Consider the following 26,955-nt stretch of genomic DNA (forward strand, 5'->3'; position numbering starts at 1 on the left):
TCATTTAGTTCGTATGCGAATGCTCTACCACTAAGCTATAACTCCAGATTATGATAAATCCCCCATTTTTTTAAAGAAGAAATGGTTTGCTTAAATTTTATTATCTCCCTTTCCCCAACTAGAATATTTTCCTGTAAAAATTCTTTTTTATCTATAAAAGAAAAAACCTATTTTTAAGAACGGATCTTTTCTATTTCCGATACTTGACGGATTTATTTCGGTACAAAACATCTCTAAGAAAACTGCCAGACATATTAATTAGCTTTCTGTAAAATTTACAAAAGATAGGCTCAGCCGTTTCGGAACCTATGAGGAATGGAACTCAAACACATAGAGTGGCTTTTATATAATAGTAGATAAGAATATATATATATATATATATATGCATATGTGTATATGACATATATATATATATATATATATATATATATATGTATATATATATATATAGATAGATAGTCATATACACACATGTATATATATGCGTATATATATATATATTTCTGTGGAAATATATTTTATTTCCTTATAATATGTACCAATCCTTATTTAAGAAGCTCAATGTAGTTACAGAGCAATATAGTGAATAAATGAAAGAAGTCTATATTCCAAATTCATAATGTTGACCGTCTTATAATTTATTCTTTTAATTCAGTTTAAATTTACAATTCTTCATAGTATCTGTTTCGTAGTGCAAAATCAATCACTTAATTATTATATCAATTAGTGAATCTATTTTGCCCTTGACTCATCCGAAGAAATAGCAACCCCAATCCGTAAAAAAGAAATAAAGTGCGTTTTGACGGGATTAAAATCCGAAAAATTGAAAGAGAAGTCGTAAATACATTATGTTTCCATTACGCCATTTTGAACTTCAGAAATAAAGTCACTAAAACCAACTATTGGTACTAACATGTTCTATTAATTTAGGAGTATTCTGCCAAAATGTTCTATTTAATAATTAGTAAATTTATTAATTCTAATTAATGCATGCATACTTATGAATATAACGCCAATAATTATAAACTATTACACATCCGTTGTATCAGTTTAGATAAAAATGAAATGTAATAAATCTTCAGACGTACCTCTCCACTGTATATCGATACTCTATGGCTGACTGGGATAGCTTCCGTACATTCATATCTGATCTACCTCTGCATTCCATGTTTAAAAAGGATGTGTCCTCTATAGTTCCAGACCTGACCGAATGGTTAATTGTAGGCATAGACCGATTCATACCATACAAAAATTCCAGCAAAGACCTAACAGCCAGCCATGGTTTTCCCCTGAATATGCTGCTGCCATCGCGCACAGAAATCACTTTTCCACAACGTAATAGATGCACTGAGACTTAAGCTGCTTTTCAGGACTGCCAGCAACCACTGTAAAAGAGTAATAAAAATGCAAGAGAGCTATATGCTCAGTCCGTTAAATCCAAAGTAGCTGAGCAGCGGATTGGTTCCCACCAGTTTTGGCAAATAGCAAACAGGATCCTGAACAGAAGCGTGCGTTCTATCCCAACCATCATCAATGGACCTGAGGTCATCTCGTCAGCATCAGACAAGGCCAGACTATTTGCCAAGAACTTTGCAGCTAATCCTACCCTATGAGACGATGGCCATCAACTCCCCGCATTTCCTCCTATAACAGACAACACGCTATGCAACATACAAATATCTGTGCGGGAGGTCGCCAAGCTAATCAAGAACCTTGATTCCAGTAAAGCAACTGGCCCTGACAACATTCCAGTTATAGTGTTGAAAAGGCTTCAACCAGACTTGCCCCCATACTTACAAAACTGTTTAAACGTTGCCTTAAGGAGAAGTGTTTTCCAACACCTTGAAAACCTCATCAGTATGCCCTGTATTTAAGAATTCAGGCGAAAAGTCATCTCCCACTTTCTGTCATGAGTAAGTTGTTGGAATCCATATAAAATAAAAAAGTAGTCAACCACCTCAGCAGAAATAACCTTTTTAGTGACATGCAATATGGGTTCCGCTCCGCTAGATCTACAGCAGATGTGCTAACGGTTATATCTCAAAGAATTAGTGAATCTCTTGACAAACGCTTCCTTTCCAGGGCAATTGCCATTGACATATCGAAGGCCTTCGATAAGGTATGGCATAAGGGCCTACTTCACAAGATTTCCAGCTACGGTATAACTGGAAATGTTTTCTCAATTATTAAATCATTTCTCTCTAATAGGTTCATAAGAATAGTGGTTGATGGGCATAAAATAGAGGTTCACAGTATTAATGCTGGAGTCCCTCAGGGGTTCATCCTGGGTCCAACTTTCTTCCTGATCTACATCTATGATCTCCTAAAACATATACTTAAATCATTCGTTAACATCTATGCTGATGACACGACACTCTATGTCAACACATCAAAGGCCGTAAATGATAAAGTTCTCTCTGATTCTCTCTCCTCTTATCTTGAGCGCGTGGTACAGTGGGGGAATAGGTGGTTGGTTACTTTTAATTCATCCAAAACCAAGCTTCTATCTTTACATCACCAACTCTCTGATCCCTATCTGGCATCAATTGAAATGGATGGCTCTCATCTAGGGGACGCTCCATGTTTTGACAAGCTTCTGGGTTTAACCTGTATTTCTGATCTGAAATGGAACACGTACATCAGGTCTATTGCCAAGGACGTTGGGAAAATGGTGGGATCCTTCTACCACTCCAGAAGATATCTCACTAATGATGTAATTCTCTATCTGCATAAAAGCCAAGTATGTCCAAGGATGGTGTACTGCTGTCACATCTGGGCAGAAGCTACTAAAAGCAGCCTATTCTGCCTTGACAGAGTACAAAATAGACTTCGTGGCTTTTGGGGGATGCCCTTTTCTCTTCCCTGCAGTCTCTCTCCCACAGAAGAGACGTTGCGAGTCTGTCTTTATTTTATCGTTATTTCCATGACAGGTGCTCGTTTGAGCTCCAAATCTCTGCCGCCCTCGCCAATCTTTCACGAAAAACACCCGTCTAGCTGAAACTACTGTCATTAATTTTCCCCACTCTTTATCTGTGCCTAAATTAAAACGTAGATTCCATGAACACAGCTTCTTTCTAAGAAGTGCATGCCTGTGGAACTCTCTTCCGTTTGCCTGCTTCCCTCCTGACTACAACTTGGATGTATTCAAGTTAACATAAACAAATTCCTGATAAACCACCCCCTTAAGTATGACAGTTTATCAAATATCCAATACTAATGATTACTTCGATACTATCTCATTGATTACTGTACACGCAATAACCCTTATCTCCGAGTGGCTTCCGGGCCTTGATAAGTGGTGACCTCCATGTAAAAAAACAAAGAAAAAAACATGTTTGCATATGCGAAACTAAACTAAACTAAACTAAAAAAAATGAACAGTTTACCATTTACGGGTATATTAAATTATTTATTAACTTGAATTTTAAACAATACATAATTAAGGTTACTTAGTATAATAAAGTTTATTACTATTTCAATTAGTATTATTATTAAGTATTAGTTAATTCTTAACCAATAATTACGTTTGGTTGAGATTTATCATTTTGCAAAACACTAAACTGTATATCTTAAACGTAAAAAAGTTAAAATTAATTTAATTTGAAGTATGATAGAGTTACCGCCCTTAGAACAAATCCATCGATTTTTTAAATTACTTCTATTAATATTCATTAAATGTCAACTGAATTAAAGAAATAGATTATAAGATGGCCAACATCATGAAGTTTTAAATATAATCTTTTGTCATTTATATATGTACGTATGTACATATATATATATATATATATATATATATATATATATATATATATATATATATATACATAATCGTCATTACTATTAATATTATTATTATTATTATTATTATTATCATCATCATTATCATTATTATTATCATTATTATTATATTACTATTAATATTACTATTGTTATTGTTATTATTATCATTATTATTATTGTTGTTGTTATTATTAACATTAATATTATTATATCATTATTATTATTATTATTATTGTTATTATTATTATCAATATTACTATTATTATCATTATTATTATTACTATTATTATTATCATTATTATTATTACTATTATTATCATCATCATTATCATTATTATTAGTAGTAGTAATAGTACTACTAGTTGTAGTAGTATTATCATTATTATTATCATCATCATCATTATTATTATTGTTATTATTATCATTATCATTATTATCATCATTATTATTATTATTAGTAGTAGTAGTAGTAGTGGTAGTAGTTATAATATTAGTTTTGTGTTCGTGATTTTTAAATGCATTAACAAAAACATAGCTTTACAGTAATGCCTATGTCTCAGGAAAGAATACAAAATTTTGGTGAAGGCGTCCCCCCCCCCAAAAAAAAAGTAGCGCAGAAAACCACGCATTATATTTCTCTTTGTTTTTCTGTAATGAAAAGCTGCGAACAAGGTGACTCGCTATATTAAATCATTTGTTTGCGCGCATGCGAGGATTATTTCGCTGGGAGAGCAACGCAAGCGGGGACGCTGCAGCCGGATGTGGGAAAATGAACGAACGTTCGCGCGCTTTCGTGACCCGCGCCGAGATGAGATGTACCGCGAATAAAGCGCCAACAAAAAGAAATACGTAAAACGGCCGTTGACATGAGCACATTTGGATATTATCTTTATTTTTTTGTAAACAGAAGCGGAATCAAACGCAAAAAGAGCTGTTACGATGGTACACTTATGGCGATGTCTATGGCATTGTCTACACAGAAACACACGCACGTACAAGTATATATATATATATATATATATATATATATATATATATATATATTAGAAAAGTATATGAAATATATGTATATATATACGTATACACTATATATAGATATATTTATATCTATATATAGTGTATAGAAACACACGCATGTGAACATACTTGCATGTACACACATGTCTATACATACATATATTACAGAAGTATATTATGTGTATATACATATTTATGTATACACATCTGCATATATATGTATGCCATACATATGTATGTATACATGTACACGCATGTATATACAGTGCTCTCGATATATGTACATATATTTCAGAAGTATATATATATATATATATATATATATATATATATATATATATACATATATATCTATAGATGTATATACACCATATTTATGTATGTATATATCCGCCATAAATAGCTATATCATTTTATTTGCTTAAATAAGCGAAGCATGAAAGAAATGTGTCAGTGAAAGATGGAAACTCATACGAAGTACACTCGAGTTATGTTTCAGAGATGTAAAAGTAAAATCATGTTTAATAAAGCATTTTTTTTAAAAGCTTAGTGCCCTTTCGGGGGACTGTGCGTCGTTTGGCGCACATATTCCATGAGGCTTTATCACTGACAGCTCGGGATTATTCATTAAGCCCATCGATGTCATTTCAATGTACGATTATCGTTGTACAGGAGAAACAAATCTTTAAACATCGAGAAGTAAAACACTGAAGAAAATATAGACTTACTTATGGCGGATTATACACACACATACGCATATATATATATGTATATATATGTATATATATATATATATATAGATATATAGATATAGATATAGATATATAGATATGCGTGTATGTGTGTGTGAATAAAGTATGTCGTGGTTTGCTTGAAACATTGTTTAGCGGATAAAAAGTGTGTTTGGAGGCTTGTAAATGCAGGAATAATGCAGTCGTTTAAACGTTACGACCGCTTGAATTAAATCCAAGTCGACAGCATAACAATTGGATATACATTTCTAACCTTGAAGATGGTAGATGCTCTTGAAAAATCTTGGGAATAAATAAAGTTAAAAAAAATGACATCTATAATAAAATACATAAATAAAAATAGGATTAAATTATTATTACTTATCACTTATTCATTATCTCCTTATTACTCTGCTTACAACGGCTGGATATATCCTGCATTGACAATCCTTAAAACACACCTTATATATATATATATATACATATATATATATATATATATATATATATATATATATATGTATATATATATATATATATATATATATAGGATTGATATGTAGTTTGCTTGAAGCATTGTGTGGGATAGGTATGTAAAAGAGATTTAGAAGGCTGTCACAATATATATATGTGTGTGTGTGTGTGTGTTTGTGTGTGTGTGTTTGTGTGTTTGTGTGTGTATGAATTTATGTGTATATATATATATATACATTGTGTACTTATGTACACATATACATGCATATATACATACATACATATATATATATATATAAATTTTATAATTACATATATATATGTAAACATATTATATTATGCCATACTTTTTCTTCAAAATAACTGGATTCTCCTGTACAACGATAACCGTACATTGAAATGACATCAATATATGTATATATGCATATATGTGAACATATATCTACGTATTCTTGCATATGTATATGTATGTGTGTGGTCGAGTGTGTGTGTTTGTGTGCAGTATGTTGGCTTCTTAAAGGATCTACTATTTTTGGTAGGAAAATATGTGCATATGTGAATGTTTTTTCGTATATTTTATGAGTGTTTTGTTGCATAATTCTTGTTGATAAGAATACTGCACGCATTCTTCGAATTGTTGTCGTCGTCGACATGTTCGCGCGCCATTGTGCCAGGTTTGTATATGCATGAAAAGGCCTATTTACGTGTCGATAAAAAAAAAAACGAATGGATTTGTCGTTTACATCTATATACACGCGCGATCATATATACGTTTTTAAATACGAAAAACTCTTATAACTTTACAAAAATAGTTTCGTTGAATTTTGTTCGTGCTTTACTTTTGAAAAAGAATTTAAAATACGCTGATTTCTTTTTTTTTACTACTACTTAAAAAATAAAAATGGCGTCGTCGCTTGTATAGCTGCACATCGCGGACGTTTTGTGAACAACAAAAAAGAAACGTCTATATTTCGCATGAAAAAACGATCTTAAAATTATTTCACTTTCTTGTTACAAATAAAAAAAAATATTCAGAACCTGGAATAAAAAAATGAAAAACGTAGGAAAGCGGTTAAGTCGATACAAAATACGTCAACATAAAAAACAAGGCATTTTAATGGCACAAAACACTAAGTACTAAAAAATTACTGAAATAATACTTCCGTTAAGCACAAACAAATTAGATCGCAAGGCGAACATTAAGGAGGATATATATAGTTAGTTTTCGGATTTCCACGAATTATTCCTGGATCCTTAAGTTTCGCCTTACTTAAAAAAAATACGATTCCTCTGTTTTTATTTGTATGTATTGTTTGTATTTATCAAAATAATAAATCCAATTATTTTATCGGTCATGAAACTATATCCGATGGTGAGGCCCCAGCTTGCGGGCTATGGGAAGTGTGGAGCCACCCTTTAATTGCCATTGCTTCCAGGTCCACTCTGAACCGGAGTGGAAATACCTGTTAGGGTCCCAACTATGGGTTAAAGAGAAACTGACTTGAAAAAAAAAAAATTCTATTAAAAATTTTTCTTCAAAATAACTGGATTCGACATATAATAACCTGAAATGGGCTGATCTACCGTAAAAAAAACAACCAACCAAGCAATTATTTATCACGTAAAATAAAAATTTTATGCTCTCCCCCATCAATAAAATAAAAAAATAATTACTTTCCTATATATATATTATTCCTTAATTGGAATTCATTTTTTGAGATGAGCATTATATATTAATTTATTTTTATTTCGGACTATTATTCCTCATCTTTATTAGTTGTTTTTTGATTGGTTTGTTTATTTACAACGTTTCGGCCAACTATTCCTCTGGCCTTCATCAGGTGGTAACCGCGACGGATAGGAACTTCGAATCTCCTAACTGCATTCTCAGCCATCACTGCCATCCGTAGTTGTTTTGACCAATTAACCTCTGGCTTGGGTAGGATTGAAACCGCTATCTTCAGACAATGCTCATCTGGAACCGTAGAGATTCAACGTCTCGATCAACTGCGCCACGGGCCCCGAAGGGCGATCAAGGTTGGATTCTTTGATCTTATAAATCCACGTTTATTTATTATCTGATCTTCCATAGTCGGGTCCGTACCAATTGGTATATATATTATTCCTTAATTGGAATTCATTTTTTGAGATGAGCATTATATATATTAATTTATTTTTATTTCGGACTATTAGTCCTCATCTTTATTAGTTGTGAATAAACAAACCAATCAAAAAACAACTAACAAAGATGAGACTAATAGTCCGAAATAAAAATAAATTAATTACTTTCCTATCCAACTAACTTATGACAGAACAGATACTGAAACAAATTTCTGTATTCTTTGTTTGTCCATAACTCCTGATAATTCTTGGGTGTGCCCTAGCGGCTTTTTAGGGCTAATAAAAACACTCTATTTTTGGGATTATTTTACCATATTTGTCCAAAATTTTCTGTGTATGTCTATTTAGCAGTTTTGTACGGTGCTAAACTCAAATTTAAATGTGTTAAGACCTTGGGGACTTTTGGGGCTAAATGGGGTGGGGGGAATGACGGACTTAGCCATTTCTTTTTTTTTTTTTGCATGATGCAGAACTCAAATTTACATATGGTAAGGCCTAAAACTGTATCGTCTGCTCATTTTCACCAGGATTGTACGCCCCCAGGTAGTCAAAAGGAGTCAAAATGGCCCCAAATAGCACTTTTCGGGACATTGAATTTTTTCCGACCATTAGATTTTGCTGAAAATTACCCAAAAGCAAGACCACGTGGATATACACCTGGAAACGTAATATTTGACGCTGGGAAAATTCTGGGGCCTGACCCAAGTGTGTTTTAGGGGCGAAAAACGTCTTTTCGAGCTGATTTTTATTTTCCTCCTAAAATTCGAAGGCATCAGTCGGGGGACCATATAGTTTTTGGCTAGTTTAAAAAAATTTTTTTTAGGGAAGACGGGGGAGGGGTAATTATATATCAATTTCACGCAATAGATGATGGCATTTAATTTTGTGTGTTTACCTCCCCTTCCCCCCCAAAAAAAACAAAAACAAAAACAAATAAAAAAAGAGGAATCGTTAATTTTCATAAAATAAGCTGTAATGCTAAACTTTTCTTTTCGTACATATTTTTTTGTTTTGTTAATGCCAAACGGAAGTGATTCAAAGAAAAGAAAACAAAAAACATCAACAGAAAAAACAACAACAACAACAAAAAACAAAAAAGAACAAAAAAAAAACAACAAAAAAACGCATTCGCGCTTGTAGTTGGGAGAATGCAAAACCCGCAACGTATTAAAGTGATTTATTTCTAAATACAAAGCGTTTTACAATACAGTTTCAGAGCCAACCATTCATGCTCGTTTCTAATTCATCTTTTTTTTTTTTACTATGCGTCTTTCTTTCTTTTTTTTTCACTAATTACGTTAGTCGAAAAAGATAAATAAAAGACGCGTAAATTAGAATCGTTCTCTTTTCACACGATTCTTGTACTATTACAATAGAAAAATGTGAGCATGAAAAGAAATATGGTTAAGCTTAAACATGGAAAAGTAAAAGACTAGTTGTTAAAACTGCAAAAAAGAAAACGACAAGATAGTCTAGTAAAAAAAAAAAAAAATTGATAACTTAAAATATTGGAGCATTGAGAATTAAAAACAAATCAATTTAACACTATATAAACAATTCTTAATGCTGCAATATTTTAAGTTATAAATTTATTATTTTTTTTTACTAGAATATCTTGCCTTTTTCTTGCCCAGTTTTAACAATAGTTCTTTTACTTTTCCATGTTTAAGCTTAACCATATTATTTTTTATGCTCACATTTTTCTATTGTAAGCCATGATTTTTGCAGGCTTCCAGTAAATTCACTTTTTCTTTGTTTAAATTCAGTTTTTTTTGCCCCCATAAATATAACATACACATATGTAACAACAATGGAAAGCACTCGTCTGTTTCATTCTCTCTGTTTCACTTGTTACTTCTCTTTTCACGACAGCAGTGAATTACTAGCAACACTAGTTGCTGAAGCGACATGGTTGCTATGGAAACCAGTCATAAAAACCGTCGCTCACCTCCTTACGAATTGTACGATTTTGAACATCACAAAATTTATAATAACTTTTGTTTTACTGAACAAGAATTAAAATTTTTTTCACAATGTAGCTGAGAAAGTAGTCTCATATAATATGTGATAATTTTTTTTTGGAATTTGGCAAGAAAATAAGTGAGAGGTGAAGCTTTAATGCAGTTCTAAATGACTAAAACTGCCACTTAACTATAACATATTCAAACGCGGTAGTGTTTGAAAGATTTTTTTTTTCAATTATTTTTCTTTCGCTTTCTTTCTTTGCTTGTGCTGCGACGTGACTCGAACACGTGACTGTGGATCGCGTGTATATAACAACAGCAAAGCTGGCTGAAGTCAGTTGACGAGCTTTTCAGTCGAGAGAGCGTTGCATTATAAGATGTTGCAACGTTACTCCATCTTCGGCCGCATCTCGCGGTATACAGCAAAAGGAAAGCATCAAGATGCGAAGTACGTTTCTCCTTTCTGGGGTTTCCTCAAATATGCGAGTGGTTTAAAGTACAAATCAGAAAACGAAATAAGAAACAAAGAAGTTTTTATTTAATTTTCTCATTCGTTCTTTGAACCACTCCTTTCTTCCTTCATTTTATTCTTATTCACTCGCTAATTCTTTTTGTCACATATCTTTCTTACAGAGGCCAAATGCATTCTCCCGCGCATATTTTCTTTTCGTCCAATAAATCAAAGTTACATAGGACCAAACCTGGCATGTCGCCGCTGATGATGCTTCGCTGTTCGTCAGCCAGATCTCGTCTCGCGCTTTCCATCGGCATAGAATCTGTCGACTCATCATCTTGTCCGCCGTTTGCATCTAGAAAAGTGATGTGAGCGTATCGCTGAACCAGGGGATGCTCTTCTTTGGCCGGAAGTACAGGCAATCTACCGGAAATATAAGAAAAAGAGGCAATTAAATCATGTTCTTTTGGGGGCCGAAAGTACCGGGAAATTAATGTTAATGTAACAATTTATTCATTTGGTCGGAAGTACCGGAAATAAATGAAAAAAATAATTAAATGACGTTCATCTTTTGGGCCGGAAGTAAAAACAAACTACCGGAAGTAAAAAAATATAAGAAATGTGTAACGATCTACTTTTTTAACCGCAAGTACAGGTAATTTACCCGAAATAAAAGAAAGTAGGCAATAAAAGGACCCTTTAAACGTGCTTATCCGTAATATTTTGATTTTTATATGACTATTCTCATCCAAATTTCGGTGACTGTAACCTCAGACCTTCTTCAGGTGTATTTCCCGTCCTTAGGAATAATTCTGTATTACTCGGGAATCTGCGCTGAATTTCAAACTGGACACTTAATTAAATCCATTCTCGTCCCGGCAAACTACGGCAACACCATAAAAAAGTTTGTTTCAATCAAAATAGCAGCGAGTGCCCGTGTGATTTCAAAAAACAAAAAACAACAAAAACAGTAGGCAGGCCCGAACCTGCAACACAAAAAGGAAAAGTAGGTGAAAAAAATCTAACATACTAGCAGTCACGACCACAACGACTTATGACGTCACGATGTCGTTGAAATAACGTTTTTTAAACGTACACTGAGATTCTTAGGCGTATGACTTACAAAAATGACGTCAAAAAAGTGACCTCTCCTTGCAAAAAAACGACCCAGTTGATCAGTACAGGATTTATCTTTTGGGCCAATTTTTAGATATTTTTTGTCCGAGAAATTGATCTTTCTAACAATAACAATTTTGTCACGATCCGATGCGTCTGTCAAAAGTTTTTGACAGACATACAAACACACACAGACACACACAAACTAACACACATTTTCTCTTTCATATATTAAACTAACGGGGGTACCCGGTGTTGCCCGAGTGTTTAGTTGGTGTAGTAAGGACCTCGGGCAGCGGGTTAAAACAACAATAGCGGGGGTTCCCGTGTATGTGTATGTGGTGGAACACCGGGAATGTAAAAAAAAAGTAGGAATCAAATCAACAGTAGGCAGAGGTGTTAAAAAAGTGGTAGTAGGCAGGCAAACTCGAACCCGTAAAGCGAAGGATAAAAAGAAAAGGTAAAATAATCGTGACCGTCGGGTTAGGGTTAGGGTTAGGGTTAGGGTTAGGTTACGGAATTTGGAACGTTGAAATTAAGCGTAGTCAATCGAAAAGAAGACAATGACTTGCTAAAATGTCGGCGTAAAAATGTCAAACCTCCTTGTACTAAACTGTTAAGTTGAGAATGAAGGAATGAATGTTTTTAGCCAATTTTTCGATATTTGTCGTCCGAAGGCGCGAGGTTTAAAACTATACCAGTTTCGTCAGGATCCGTTGCCTCTGTCGAAAACTTTTGGCAGACATACAAACATACATACAAAACACACGCACACATGCAATTTTCCTTATACACTTGTGCCCGATATTATTCATACCCCCCCTTAAAAATTGAGTTTATTAGGTGTAACTTTGTAAGAATTTATTGTTTACATCCATATTGATACATATTCTTAATAAACCTCTTCTGATCATTTTCGTCATTTTAAAATCTCGGGATACTTGTAATAAAATAAATATACAGCTATTTATAAAATCTGCAATGTTCAAAAATAATCATGCCCCCTTTTTTTTCAGTATTAATCGAGTTTCTGACTGTTTGTTTCCTGTTTGATTCTTATTTTGAATGCTTTTATACAACCTTTGATTAATTTCATTTCGTTTTTTTGCATTTTTCAGAAATTAAAATGATATCAACTGAAAACCAATAAAAGAATAAAAATTATTAGAATGGGGAAGAAAAAAGAGCTTAGGACTAAAATTGTGAATTCACATAAGGATGGTTTAGGTTACAAGTCAATTTCCAAGAAATTTGAGGTCCCTACAGCAACAGTACAGAGCATTATCAAAAATTTCAGAGCCACCACACAACAAACAACTTGATTGGTAGAGGAAGGAAAAGGAAACTGTCTGCTAGAGCCACCAGGAATATTGTAAGAAGTGTTAATGCAAATCCAACCACCACTACTAAGGACATTTTAGAATATCTGGAATCTTCTGGCATAAAAATATCAAGGCAAACATTGCAAAGGACTCTGCATGAAAATGGTCTGAAAGGAAGAAGACCAAGAAGGACTCCATTGCACACCGGAAAACACCTTGCAGCACGTCTAAAGTTTGCTAGGACCCATGTGAATTCTCCAGAGTCCGTTTTCTCAAGTATTTTGTGGACTGACGAAACAAAAATTGAATTGTTTGGCCATATGGATGCTTCTTACGTTTGGAGGAAGAAAGGAGAAGCTTACAACCCAAAGAACACCATACCCACGGTGAAACATGGTAGTGGTAGCCTAATGTTTTGGAGCTCCTTTTCGGCTAGTGGTCCAGGTAGTTTGGTCAAGATAGATGGAACCATGAAGAAGGAGCAATATTTGGAGATACTCCAGAAAAACATTAGACAGGATGCGGAGAAAACCTCTGGCACATATTGAAAACTGAGGTTACAAAGCGGAAACCTAGAAATTTGAGGGATTTGGAGAACTACTGCATTGAAGAATGGTCAAAAATCAGTGTTGATGCTTGTAAAAACCTTGTTGATAAATATCCAAAACGGTTACAGGCAGTTATTAAGAATAAAGGGCATGCTATTGACTATTAGTAAGAGGGGTATGATTAATTTTGAACTAGTGTCATTATTGTTTTTCTTTGTATAATGTTTCAAACTCGCATAATTTATTTATTTGTTGAGTTTAAATTAAATGCTTATGCTTGATTTATTGTTTGAAATCCCTTTAATATTGTCTACCTTCTGGTTTGAGCAATATTCTTATAGAAATCTCAAAGATCCGAGGGGTATGAATAATATCGGGCACAAGTGTATATATATATATATATATATATATATATATATATATATATATATATATATATATACTAGCGAGGGGTACCCGGCGTTGCCCAGGTGTTTGGAGGTGTGTGTGAGTGTGGGGTTAAAAAAGTAAGTATGAGAATCGAACCCGAACCATTGAGGCAAAGTTATAAATTAAAGTGTGGAAAAAAAAGTGCGACGTTAACCATTGCCCCATCGCGAGATAGCAGGTGCCCGTTTTAATGAGTTAATGAGGTCAAGTTTGACTGCGGGATAGTATTCATTTACTGCTGAACTCTCCCCCCCCCCAAGATGTTATAGGAAAAAGACTAAGCCACATGCGGCGAGCGACAAATATTGAATATTTATCTTCCCGAAATCGAGCAAATTAAATAGACAGGCGAGTTTTGTTGTTAACTGTGAGATATTACGATTTATATGTGATATAAAAAGTTTTAAAAAGTTGTGAAGCAAGCGACCGCTTCTCTGAAAAAAGCCTTTTATTGACATACAGAGAAAAGCGAACACGCATACGTACATACATACATACATACATTTTCGCTTTTATATATATGTGTATATATATATATATATATATATATATATATATATATATATATAGAGAGAGAGAGAGAGAGAGAGAGAGAGAAAGAGACTAGTGGGGGTACCCGGCCTTACCCGGCGTTGCCCGGGTGGTCGGAGTGTATGCTGAGAGAAATAAAATGTTGTAGTAGGCAGGCAGGCTCGAACCCGAAGCCTTGACGTAAAGGCGGAAAAGAAACTAAAAGGAAACGTAAGATTTTACCGCTCAGCCACGACGCAACAGGAAATGAAAGCGTTTAAATTTAGCGATGAAAAAGTTGACATGGAGAAAGTGAAACTTAAGTGAATGAGCTTTCCGCCGTATGTCTTCCCACGATGGCGGGGAAACCAGCTCTACCAGAAGAGGGGGAGCTCTGACAGTGTTTTAATGAATAGCAATTGTCTGATATGAAGGGTATTCCCCACAGTGATCAAAGCTAATTGTCTTCAAGACGTACTGGCCACGAAGACCAGAGAATCGCTTTCGATTCAGTTTCGCTTTATTTATACGAGAAAGACAAACAAACACTGGATACAAGTTTTTTTTTTTTTAAACTCGCTCCAAATAAATGTAGAGACGACCTCCGTTCACAAATCGTAGATATTACAATCTAGGGAATATATAAAAAGCTCTAAAGAATAGTACCCCACTCCGAGAAGCCCATTGAAAAAAGCCTTTGCTGGACATACAAAAACGCGCGTGGCCGTTTTGTCTTTTATATATATAGACTAGCGGGGGTACCCGGCGTTGCCCTGGTGTTTGGATGTGTGTGTGGTGTTAAATAAAAAAGAAACCGGGGGAGGGGGTAAAAGTTGGTAGGATCGAACCCGAAGCCATGAGGCGAAGTTTGAAAATAAAATCGCCAGCCAGAATGAGTTACTGAAAGATATTTGAATTTATTTAAGAACCAAATTGACAGGTGCGCGCACATAAGTCGTAAAGCAATAGCTATTAAGCAAATGAGGTCAATGGCCAGGTTTGTTTGTTATAAGCGAAGTAAAAAAAGAAAACAACAAGCGGGGTGGGGGTGGGGGTAATCAAAACATCGAAAAAGAAAAACAAAAAAACTAACGTAATGCAAACGAACGATGTTAAATGTAAAAATCGAAAAAGCAAAAAAGAAATGGCTTGAATAAGCCTGTTTCGATATTAAAATTTTAAAATCGGTGGGTACCCGGGTGTTTTTTTGGTGTGTGGTCGGGGTGGATAAGCGAAGTAAAAAAAAAAAACAGAAAAACGAACGTTACGTGAAAAATGGCTTAAATAACACTGGTTCAATATTTAAATTTAAAAAATACAAAAAAAAAAGAAGACATCTCACACCACGATTCCAACCCAAAACGTTTAGATAACCAACCAACGCGCTAACCAACTGACCTAACGCGTCGTACATAAAATTTAATCAGTTTTTCAACTATTTAAAATAAATCAGGTGATGACGTCATCTGACACATGCGTAGAACCGGTCGTCGTCACGAGAGGACCGTTTTTGTTGACCCACCCTGTTGAAAATTGTCGATTTCGGGGTCAAAAAATGAACGTTTTTTGCCAATTTTTCGATATTTTTTGAGTAAAGAATGATATGATACCGTGTTTGTGAATTTTCGTCGTGTCTCTCGAAAGATTTTAGCAGACACACAAACACACATACAAACACACATACATGCTTTTATATATATATATAGATGTGCTTAAAACATTTGTGAGGACAAGCATACGTTTTGTTTATAATTTAATATATCGAAGCAATGACGTTGTAAATTCTACGGTGTCGCTAGTCTAATTGATTCAAAACTTACTCTGCTGGCTCATTCGGGTCGATATGATTTTTCTGCGATGTCCGCTCCGTCGAAGACCTCGCATATAACAAGGCAGCATAATCGTCTTCGTGTTGATTGTTTTGGAAATATTCCTCGGTCATTGGTGTCAACTTTGTAAAAGTCGGTTTTGAACTGAAAAAAAAACGAGAAATAAACCAAAACAATAAATATACCGAGAAATAGCAAAAAAAGAAAAAGAAGAACAAACGTAAGCATAATTGAGCATAATTGCGTATCACTAAAATCAATGCAAAAATCTACTAGTAGAAATATCTAGAAAACTATTCTCATTTCGAAGTCTGGTTTGAACTGAAAAAAAAAGCTTCTGCGTTTGACCTTTACTCCTGATCTGAAATGGACCACGTACATCAAGTCTGTTGCCAAGGTCGCTGGAAAAGTGGTGGGATTCTTCTACCGCTCCAATAGATATCTCAGTGCTAATACCAATTCTCTATCTATCTAAAAGCCAAGTACGTCCAAGGACGGAGTACTGCTGCCATATCTGGGCAGGAGCTGCTAAAAACAGCCTACCCTGCCTTGACAGATTTCGTAGCTTAGTGGGGGATGCCCTTTTCTGTTCCCTGCAACCTCTCTCGCACAGAAGAGAAGTTGCGAGCCTGTCTTCATTTTATCGTTATTTCCATGGCAAGTACTCGTCTGAGCTTCAATCTTTGGTCCCTCTCGCCAATCTTTCACAAAAATACACCCGTTTAGCTGAAACCACTCTCAATAATTTTCTCCACTCTTTATCTGTGCCTAAATCAAAACGTAGATTCCATGAACAAAGCTTCTTTCTCAGAAGTGCATGCCTGTGGAACTCTCTTGCGTTTGCCTGTCTCCCACCTGACTACAACTTGGATGTCTTCAAGTCCAACATAAACAAACCTGATAAACCGCCCCCTTAAGTAAGACAAATTATCAAATCTCCATTACTAACTATTACTACGATATTATCCCATTGTTTACTGTACATGCAATAACCCTTATCCCCGACTGGCTTCCCGGCTTTGATAAGTGGTGACTACCATTTAAAACAAAAGACCAGAAAACAATAAATATATTGAGAAATAGAAAAAAAAATAACATAAGAAAACGTCAATGAGAATGAATGGCGTGTCACTAAGAACAATGCAAAAAGATGTATTAGTTGAGGTATTCGGAAAACTGTTCTCATTTCGAAGTTGAATTTGAACTGGAAAAGAAATTTAAAAAATTATAAAGATATTGAGAAATGGAAAAAACATAAGCAAACGCAGATAGGAAGGAATGGCGTGTCACTAAGAACTATGCAAAATGTATTTGTTCTCATTTCTAAGGCAGATTTGAACTGGAAAAGAAAACGGAAATCAATAAATATATTGAAAAACGCAATTGTCTATCTTTATAAAAACCAGGTACGTCCAAGGATCGAACACTGTTGCCACATCTGGACAGGAGCTGCTTGAAAGGACTTTTCCTGCCTTGATAAAGTTCAAAATAGACTTCGTAGCTTCCTTTTCTCTTCCCTGCAACCTCTATCTCACAGAAGAGATGTTGCGAGTTTGTCTCTGCTTTATCGTTATTTTCATTGCAAGTACTCGACTGAACTTCAATCTATGGTACTCCCTCATCAAACTTTCACAAGAAACACTTGTCTCACTGAAAACACTATCAATAATTCCCCTCACTCTTTATCTGTGCCTAAACCTAAACATAGATTCCATGAACAAAGCTTCTTTCTTAGAACTGCACGCCTTTGGAATTGTCTTCCGTTTTCCTGCTTTCCAGCTGACTACAATATGGTTGTCTTCAAGTCCAACGTAAACAAGTTCTTGATGAGCCGTTCCACTTAAGTTAACAAATTTACCGAATTTCCTTTACTAACGACTAGCGCGGGGGGGGGGTATCCGGCGTTGCCCGAGTGTTTGGAGGTGTGCGTGGTCGGGCAGGGTTGGGGGGTGTTAATGAAAACCTAAGAATAAACGAAGTAAAAAAAAAACAGAAAAACGAACGTTACGTGAAAAATGGCTTAAATCACTCTGCTTTAATATTTAAATTTAAAAAATCGAAAAAAAATAGACATCTCACACAACGATTCGAACCCAAAACGTTTAGATAATGACCCAATGCTCTAACCAACTGACCTCACACGACGCACGTGAAATTGTGTCAGTTCTTCAAATATTTAAACTAAATCAGGATATGACGTCATCTGACGCATGCATTGCTGACTCCCCCCCCCCCTGTAGAAAAGTGTCGATTTCAGGGTGAAAAAATTAACGTTTTTTGGTCAATTGTTCGATATTTGTCGGCCGAAGGATGGGGCTTTCATATGAGACCAAGTTTGTCAATTTTTGTTCTGTCTGTCGAAAGTATTTAGCAGACACACAAACATACACACATACATACATATATACATACATTTTCGCTTTTATATATATAGATTATTATATTGTCCAATTGATTACCGTACACTCTTAACGCTTATCCTCGAGTGGTCTCTGGGTCTTAATAAGTGGTTATCCCTATGTAAAAACAAACAAACAACAAAGCAAGAAAATTATACGCAAACGCACATGGGAAGGAATGGCGTGTCACTGAGAACGATGCAAAAATGTAGTGGTTGAATTATTCTGAAAATTTTCTCTTTTCAACTCTCTTACTCTGCAAAAAAATAATGGGAAATGTCATATTATTTCTTTCTTTCTCTCTTTCACTCTCTTTTTCGTTCAATCAAGAAAGAAAGAAGAAATGAATGATAATTGTATTGGTTTCAAACATTCAAAGCCTGCAAACCCCGTAGCCAGCACGGGTCGGGTTTCAACAGGTCTAAAACTAAATATGCTTCTCCAGTGTTAAATAAAAGAATTGTCTATACTCCTATAATTATGTTTTGTGTGTATTGATATTCATATTAAAACCCCTTTTTTCTATTGGTATTGATTTGCTTCCCCACAAAAGCTAAATGTGACACAAGGTCGTTTTTAATGAGGGTGGAGGCCGCTCCCAATAAAAGAAGGGCAAAAACGGTATTCTGGTATGGACCCAAAATAATAATTGTCTCAGTATAGAAGGTTTCCCCGCCATTGACGAAGGACACATTAACTCATGTGTAACATAATAGATACTACACTTTGATCCCGGCCCGAAGGCAAAGGACGTTTTTGCTATTTATTTGAAAAGAAAATATAACTTTTTTATATACTAGCTTTTCATCTAGGCGTTGCCCGGGTGTTTAGAGGTGTATGTTGAGCAAAAAACAAAACAAAACAACAAAAAAGGTCAATTTTGTTAAAACTTTGACCCCTATTATGACCCCTTAACATTTATTGTTTTGGGATCAAATCAAGTTAGTAAGTTAGATCCATGTCCAAGGAACCTGTATCTAAAATTTCAAGTGCGTAGATCCAAAATTGGCAGAGGAGTTTGGTAGAGTTCTCAAAGATCAAATCGTTGAACTTTGACCCCTTAACAGCGAAATTTCTGACCGAAAACGGATTACAAAGATTTTCCCAAGTCTCATTACTCTGTATATCAAATTCTGAGCCTGCAGACTGAAAATTGACAGAGTTATTGCGTAGGGAAATGTACACAGACACACACACACAGACACGTTCACTTTTATAGATGAGTCGTGGAGTTGCATTCATCTGTAAAAGATCTAGCTAATTTGCATATTCTTTTAAGCATTCATTCTAATTAATTCCCTCTTAGGTTTTTCGGTTTTCTCATATGATGATTACTAGCATTTCAGACCGGCGTTGCCCGGGTGTTTGGAGGTGTATGCTGAGCAAAAACAACAAGAAAAAAGGGTCAATTTTTTTTAGTTTGACCCCTTAGAATTCATTGTTTTGGGTTCAAATCAAGTTATTAAGTTAGATCCATGTCCAAGCAACCTATATCTTTCAATTTCAAGTGTATAGACCCAAAATTGTCGGAGGAGTTTGGGAGAGTTCTCAAAGGTCAAATCGTTGAACTTTGACCCCTTAACAACGAAATTTTTTTACCGAAAACCGATTACATCGATTTTCCCCAAATCTTAGTACTCTGTATATCAAATTTCGAGTCTGTAGACTTAAAATTGACAGAGTTATCGCGTAGGGAAATGTACACAGACACACACACACAGACACACACACGTTCACTTTTATATATAGATATATAGATTACGTGTAATTATATTTATGCAGGTGTTCTTCATGATTTATACTTGAATAATATTTACGTAAAAAGGTTATAGTAAACATAAAACTCTTTCTCTATATATTTATGTATGCGTATATATTTGTTTAAAAAATTTGCCTTCCAAACTACTCTGTTAGTTTTTACTCTACAGATATAAAACTTCATATATTCGTATTCGAACCCATGCGGAACCTTATATTACGGTTTTAGCCAGGGAAAATCGGTGCAAAAGTGTGAACATTAAAGAAATGGAATGTACCAGGTGAAGATCGAACGACGGCATTAAGAATATGCATGCGTAACGTAATAGCTATTGGTTCATGTTTTAATTTTTAGCGTTGCAGCAAATACGTGTTTATAGCCCACGTATTAATGTTAAAAGAAAAAAATAAATCGTAAGCTAAACGTTTTGATTTCGATTCTCGGTGGTGGCACACGAGTCATGTTTTTTTTTTTTAACTTTTTAAATTATTACTATATATTGGTCCTAATATAATCTATATTTCTATAAAAGTTAAATTATCTGTATGCGTGTCTGTGTGTGCATGTTTCCTTACTATTTTGTCAATTTTCAGTCTACAGTCTCGAGATTTGAAGTAAGGGGTACTGGGATTTGGGAAAATCTTTTTAATCGGTTTTCGGCCAGAAATTGTTTGTCAAAGGGTCAAAGTTCAACTATTTGACGTTTGAGAACTCTACCAAACACCTCTGCCAATTTTAGGTCTAAACGCTTGAAATTTTAGTTGTAGATTACTTGGACTTGAATCAAACATTTTCATTTGATTTGATCCCCAAACAATAAATGTTAAGAGGTCAAAATTGGCGTCAAAGTTAAAAACAAAATTGATCTCTGCGGTCTCTACCAAATTACTCGGCCAATTTTTGGTCTAAACATTTGAAATTGGATATAAAGTCTATTCATACATAGGGCGAGCTTTTTAATATTGTTTTGGCCGAAAATTTGGCTACCAAGGAGTCAAAGTTCAAAAGATTTAAAAAATAGTTAGTAAACTTTGGGTTTAAACATTTGAAATTTTACATAAAGCGTATTCAAACATGCAGCAAGCTTTTTAATCAGTTTTTGGACGAAAATTTAGCTGCCAAGAGGTCAAAGTTTACAGAGTTGACCTTTGCAGACTCTACCAAAGTCCTCCGCCAATTTTGTGTCTAAACACTTGAAATTTTAGATTTTACCAAGACATGACTTAAACTTTTTAATATATGCATATACATATGCACATGAAGTTATGAACAGTACATAAGGACCGAGCAAAGCCGGGCTTAACTGCTAGCATAATAATAAATACGAAATCTGCATTAATAAAACTATCATATTTGAGCGTATTTTACGACCGGGCAATGCCGGTCGGCCTGCTAGTATTTTCATAAAAAATGCCTTTGTTCGTTGTTTTGTACAAGCGTTTAATTTCAGCAAGCAGTCCCTGCCATTTATTCTTTGCGATAGAAACGCGGCATGTAACAACGCAAAAAAAAACAAATAAAAAACAAAAAAACAAACAAAAAAAAAACTCAAGAAGAGACCCATACCCGACGGTTATAGCCAACGTCATCTAAGATGTAAGGGAAATGTGTCTAACCCGGGGAGTTTGTTGCCGTGCCAAAACATAACAACAGTTTCAATAAACGTCCCAACGTCAAAGGAAATCACTCTTCCCGGGTAAACGATCGAACATTACAAAATACTCTGTAATTTTCTTTTGTGTTTCTAAAGTCAGACGAAACTTCAACGAACACCCCATAATCTTTTATACCATATTTCTTCAAACTGAAACATAATTATCAAAGTATACGTACGCAAATAGATATGAAAAGTCTTTATTAAAGTTTGTGCCTATTTCCATTCTATGGAGGCCAGGCATGAACGCAGACCCCACAATTTTATTATACCATCCCTATTTAAGTTAACGGCCCTGTCGGTGGGGCATTAGAATACACCGACTGCCCCTCTGCAGAGGGTAAAAGTCCCTCAATGGGGGTCCTGGATATGACCTTAAACTATATCCAATGGTAAGGCCCCAGCTTGTGGGCTTTAGGGAGTGTGGAACCACCCTTTAATTGCCATTGCTCCCAGGTCTACTCTGATCCAGAGTGGTAGTACCTGTTAGGGTTCCAACTATGGGTTAAATAGAAACCGACTTGAAAACAACAAATATATTCTATTAAAAAATTTTTCTTCAAAATCTTTGGATTCGGCATTAAATAACCCGAAAAGGGTTGATATGCCGTAAAACAAAAACAACCAACCAACCAACTATTTAAGTTAAAACATACTTATCAAAATATTCTTATGTACATCTATATCAAAAACACTTGTAAACGTTTTTTTTTAATTTTAAATTTTTTATATCCATACTTTGTGGACGAGGCGCGAACGCAAACTCCACAATTTTAATGAACCACTGTTCTGCCAGATCAAATATACCCATTCATGTGTCTCGATACATCTTCTATCATTATATATAATCAGTTTTTAAAAATAGTCAACCATATAGGAGCCTATTCGTGACCAGACACACACACACACACACACACACACACACACACACACACACACACACACACACACACACACACACACGTGCAACCCCCTCACACACATTCAGCTTTATATTATAGATATTGCAATTTCAAAAATAAAAAAATATATCCATATAACTTAGGTGCAGTAGCTTGAATCGAAACCGAAACCAAAACTTATGAAATATATATATATATATATATATATATATATATATATATATATATATATATATATATATAAATGGGTTCCTTCAGCTATAATCGAAACCGAAATCAAAACTTATAAATAATTCCCGATAAAATTATTTATGAAATCAAAAGTAGATAACTTAAGTGCCATCAGCTATAATCGAAACCGAAACAAAAACTTACGAAGAATTCTTGGTAAAATTATCTATTACGAGAAATGGAAGTCCATCTAAAATATAAGTCTCACCTGTTTGTTTTAATGTATGTTTATGTGTGTATGCATGTATGTGTGTATGTATGTATGTGTGTATGTGTGTATGTATGTATGTATGTATGTGTGTACGTATGTATATATGTGTGTGTATGTATGTGTGTATGTATGTGTGTGTATGTATGTATGTGTGTATGTATATATGCATGTGATGTATGTATGTATGTGTGCATGTGTGTGTATGTATGTATGTATGTATGTATGTATGTAGGTGGTCAATGTCTGGTGTGGACGTGTGTTAAAAGCACACAGATGTCTTAGCGTCATACTGTGCTTCTCCTGGACAAATCAACCCCACGTGCACGTCGTGACCACTGCCACGCAGACGGGGCTCTGATGAACGGCGAGTGTTGTGCGCCGTATAACTGAACCCCCACTGCCTTGTGGGCCAAGATTCTTTTAACCAAAGGCCAAGGGCGAGGTAACCCTGACAGAAACCATCAGAGGAGCTTAGGCCCTGTAAGCTGCGGCATACATGACACATCGGCGTGTGGAATATGCTCTGGTGCTCAGCAGCCTAAGTCCCAGTTATGGATCAAATGGCATGATGGGCGGAGAGTGCTCTGTAAGCCATGGTGAGGGCAGCCTCTCTAGGAGAAGGAAAATCCTGATATAAAACCTGCGGCGACTGCTGCATCCAATGATATTGACTTGCTCTTCTTTTTGGTTTAATGTGGCAGTTGTTCAGAGAGTGGGATTGTCTCGGTGCAAAGTCTTTCCTCACTATAAAAAGCTTCAAGCACAGGCAATTCTTGATATGTAATGGAATACACATTTTACCATCAGTGTGTATCAAAAAGGCTGGCTGTAGCCTAAAACGGAAAACGGACACCCAATGAGGACTGATGTGGATATGGGCGTCAATGGCAATAAAGGCTCTGGAACATCCAAGGTTTGGACCGCAGGTATTCAGGGCACCACAGCCTGGACCCGGTTATCAGCAGATGTGCAGGACTGTAGAAGGTTATTAGAAGTGACCGTCCGGCATGTGCTGTTAGTGGCGCTCATGTCTGCCTCATTTGTGCCAGAAATGTATTAAGTAATACTCGAGAACGAGTTTGCTGCCATTATGTATGTGTGTACGTATGTATGTATGTGTGTGTATGTGTGTATGTGTGTGTGTATGTATGTATGTATGTATGTATCTATGTATGTGTGTATGGGTGTGTGTATGTGTGTATGTGTGTACGTATGTATGTATGTATGTGTACGTATGTATGTATGTATGTGTGTGTATGTGTGTATGTATGTGTGTGTATGTATGTATGTGTGTATGTATGTGTGTATGTGTGTATGTATGTGCGTGTGTATGTATGTATGTATGTATGTATGGGTGTGTGTATGCCAGGTTCTAATAGAAATGAGAGATTTCAAAAGTAGGTCAGGCTGAGAAAATTTCTTATCATCAATTATCTTTTTTGCAATGTTTGTTGTCTGCATTTAACCACGTGCCTATAATCATCTTCGTCGTTTGCCAGAAGCTGAGCGACTTAAACAGGGGGATTCTCATGCGCAGGTCTAATTACATCGCTTCATTTTTCGTGTCGGTACGCCATATTTACTTCGTTTTAATTCTCAAGTACGTTGTTTTCACATTCGAAAGCAATAATGACGGAAAACAATTATAGTTCTCTTGACAAAGCTTCTAAAAGTAAATGAACAACGAACGATGCAAAATTAGGCGCCAGTTTTGAAGATAAAACTCTCTAAATTAGCATATTTAAAATGCATGAGTTTACAACAACAACAACAACAACAACAACAAATATATATATATACGAGCAAACAGTTAATAAAACATGTTAAAAAACACTTTGAAAAAGAGTTAAAAACATATTTAATCTGAAAAGGAAACGCTTGATAAGTGGATAGTCCTTAATCCGCGGAGTTTCGAAGAAATACTCTCCTACTCATCAGTGGGTAGGAATTAGCAAAATACGAGATCGGATTTTGCATATAAAAGTATTTGATGAAACAACAAGTAAGTCAAAGACCTTACTTGATAACAAAAAGTGAAGCAGAGGGAATATGGTGAAGAAAAGGGTGATTACACGTGAATGGATAGTCTGGTGGAAGATAAATAATCCAATGACGTAAAATCCAAAAATATAATTTCAAGGAAGTTAATTGAATTTCCATTTGCACAAGTAAAATCCAAGGAAATCCCGTAATTGGAAGATGGTCCAAAATAATCCAAAGGCCGAAATCCATGGAATAAGTCACAAATATGTACAAGGGAAAAGGGGAAAAATTCCAATTATATTAATAAAAGAAAAATAAGATATGCTTTTCAAACTGCTACCAATGCATAAACAATTGTAATTTTTAATATATATATATATATTCGCTGTTCATTTGTAAATAGACAAACGGCTCGAGCACTGTAAAAGCGGAAGGCGAGTGTTTACTTAAATAGACATTCGTTGAGGTCATTTGCGAGCACTGATTCCATGGACCTAAGGGCAGAACTGCCGACCATCAACGCGGTGGCTGTAGGTTCTATCCCCGGCTAGGGAAAAGTTGCTAGTCTAGTCGCACTCATAGATTGTGATACAACGAAACATATATATTATTCGAGGGTAAAAGTTACATTTGCTCGCTACAAACAGTTTAAAACTGTTTCAGTCAATGAGACTTCGTCAGGCGAACCTACCCAGGGAGTTTTTTTTTTTTGAAGAGCTCTATCTTTTCTTTTTCTCTTTGGCGTGAAATGGCTCAGGATCGCCTGATGAAGTCTCACTGACTGAAACAGATGTCTGTTTGTAGCAACCAAAATTAACTGTTTATCCTCGAATAAAAAAAATATATATTTCGCTCTTCTTATCGATCAATATCTAATAACTTCGTCCCTACTTTTAGACTTCAAACAGGGTGTTGATGGCAACAAAAAGTGTATTTCATTTTACGCAAATTTGAAGTCTTGATTTTGCTTCCACAGTATATTAATGCTCAATTATGAAATATGATAATTTTATAGCTTACTCCTTAAGTCAACTCTTTCTGGCTTAAAACTCATTGGTGTATGAAAACTTACTGAATTACACGAACTAAGTATATTACATATAAGTCTCTATATATATATATATATATATATATATATATATATATATATATATATATATATATATATATATATATATGATGAAAATAATGGAAATAGTATTCCGACAAAATAGAGAAAATAAAAAGGAACAAACCGTATTATGTGTTCATCAACGTTTCGTCTTTATTTCGAGACTTCCTCTCGACGAATGAGATTAAGAAACCAAAAAATATACCAGTACAAAATATTTGAAAATGTTTCACGTGCACAGTGTGACGCAGTTCTATTCCAGAGAAACGGAAAAATTATGTTGGAAATTCAAAAAGGAGGGGGGGGGACTGGCGCTGTTAAAGAGAAGGAAATTTTAGTGACGTCATATAGTGGTTAATTTAATTTAAAAACTATGGACGCAAATTTATATTCTTATTGGGAAAAAGGTA

The 26,955-nt window shown here is 35.0% G+C and overlaps 1 protein-coding gene across 1 annotated transcript in view; it reads right to left on the bottom strand.

Annotated features, from left to right (window-relative positions):
* Nucleotides 1-26,955, bottom strand: part of LOC145266352 (gamma-aminobutyric acid type B receptor subunit 2-like) — a 1,041,657-nt gene that overhangs the window by 168,837 nt on the left and 845,865 nt on the right. Inside the window, exons 19-20 of the mRNA XM_080121967.1 lie at nucleotides 16,287-16,439; nucleotides 10,789-10,964 (exon numbers count right to left, since the gene is read on the bottom strand). Of these exons, the coding sequence (XP_079978093.1) occupies nucleotides 10,789-10,964; nucleotides 16,287-16,439 (329 nt within the window). The remainder of the gene's footprint in view (nucleotides 1-10,788; nucleotides 10,965-16,286; nucleotides 16,440-26,955) is intronic.

The sequence above is a fragment of the Euprymna scolopes genome, chromosome 41 (genome assembly GCF_053919585.1).
Source record: "Euprymna scolopes isolate OS-2025 chromosome 41, ASM5391958v1, whole genome shotgun sequence".
NCBI classification, from domain to species: domain Eukaryota; kingdom Metazoa; phylum Mollusca; class Cephalopoda; order Sepiida; family Sepiolidae; genus Euprymna; species Euprymna scolopes.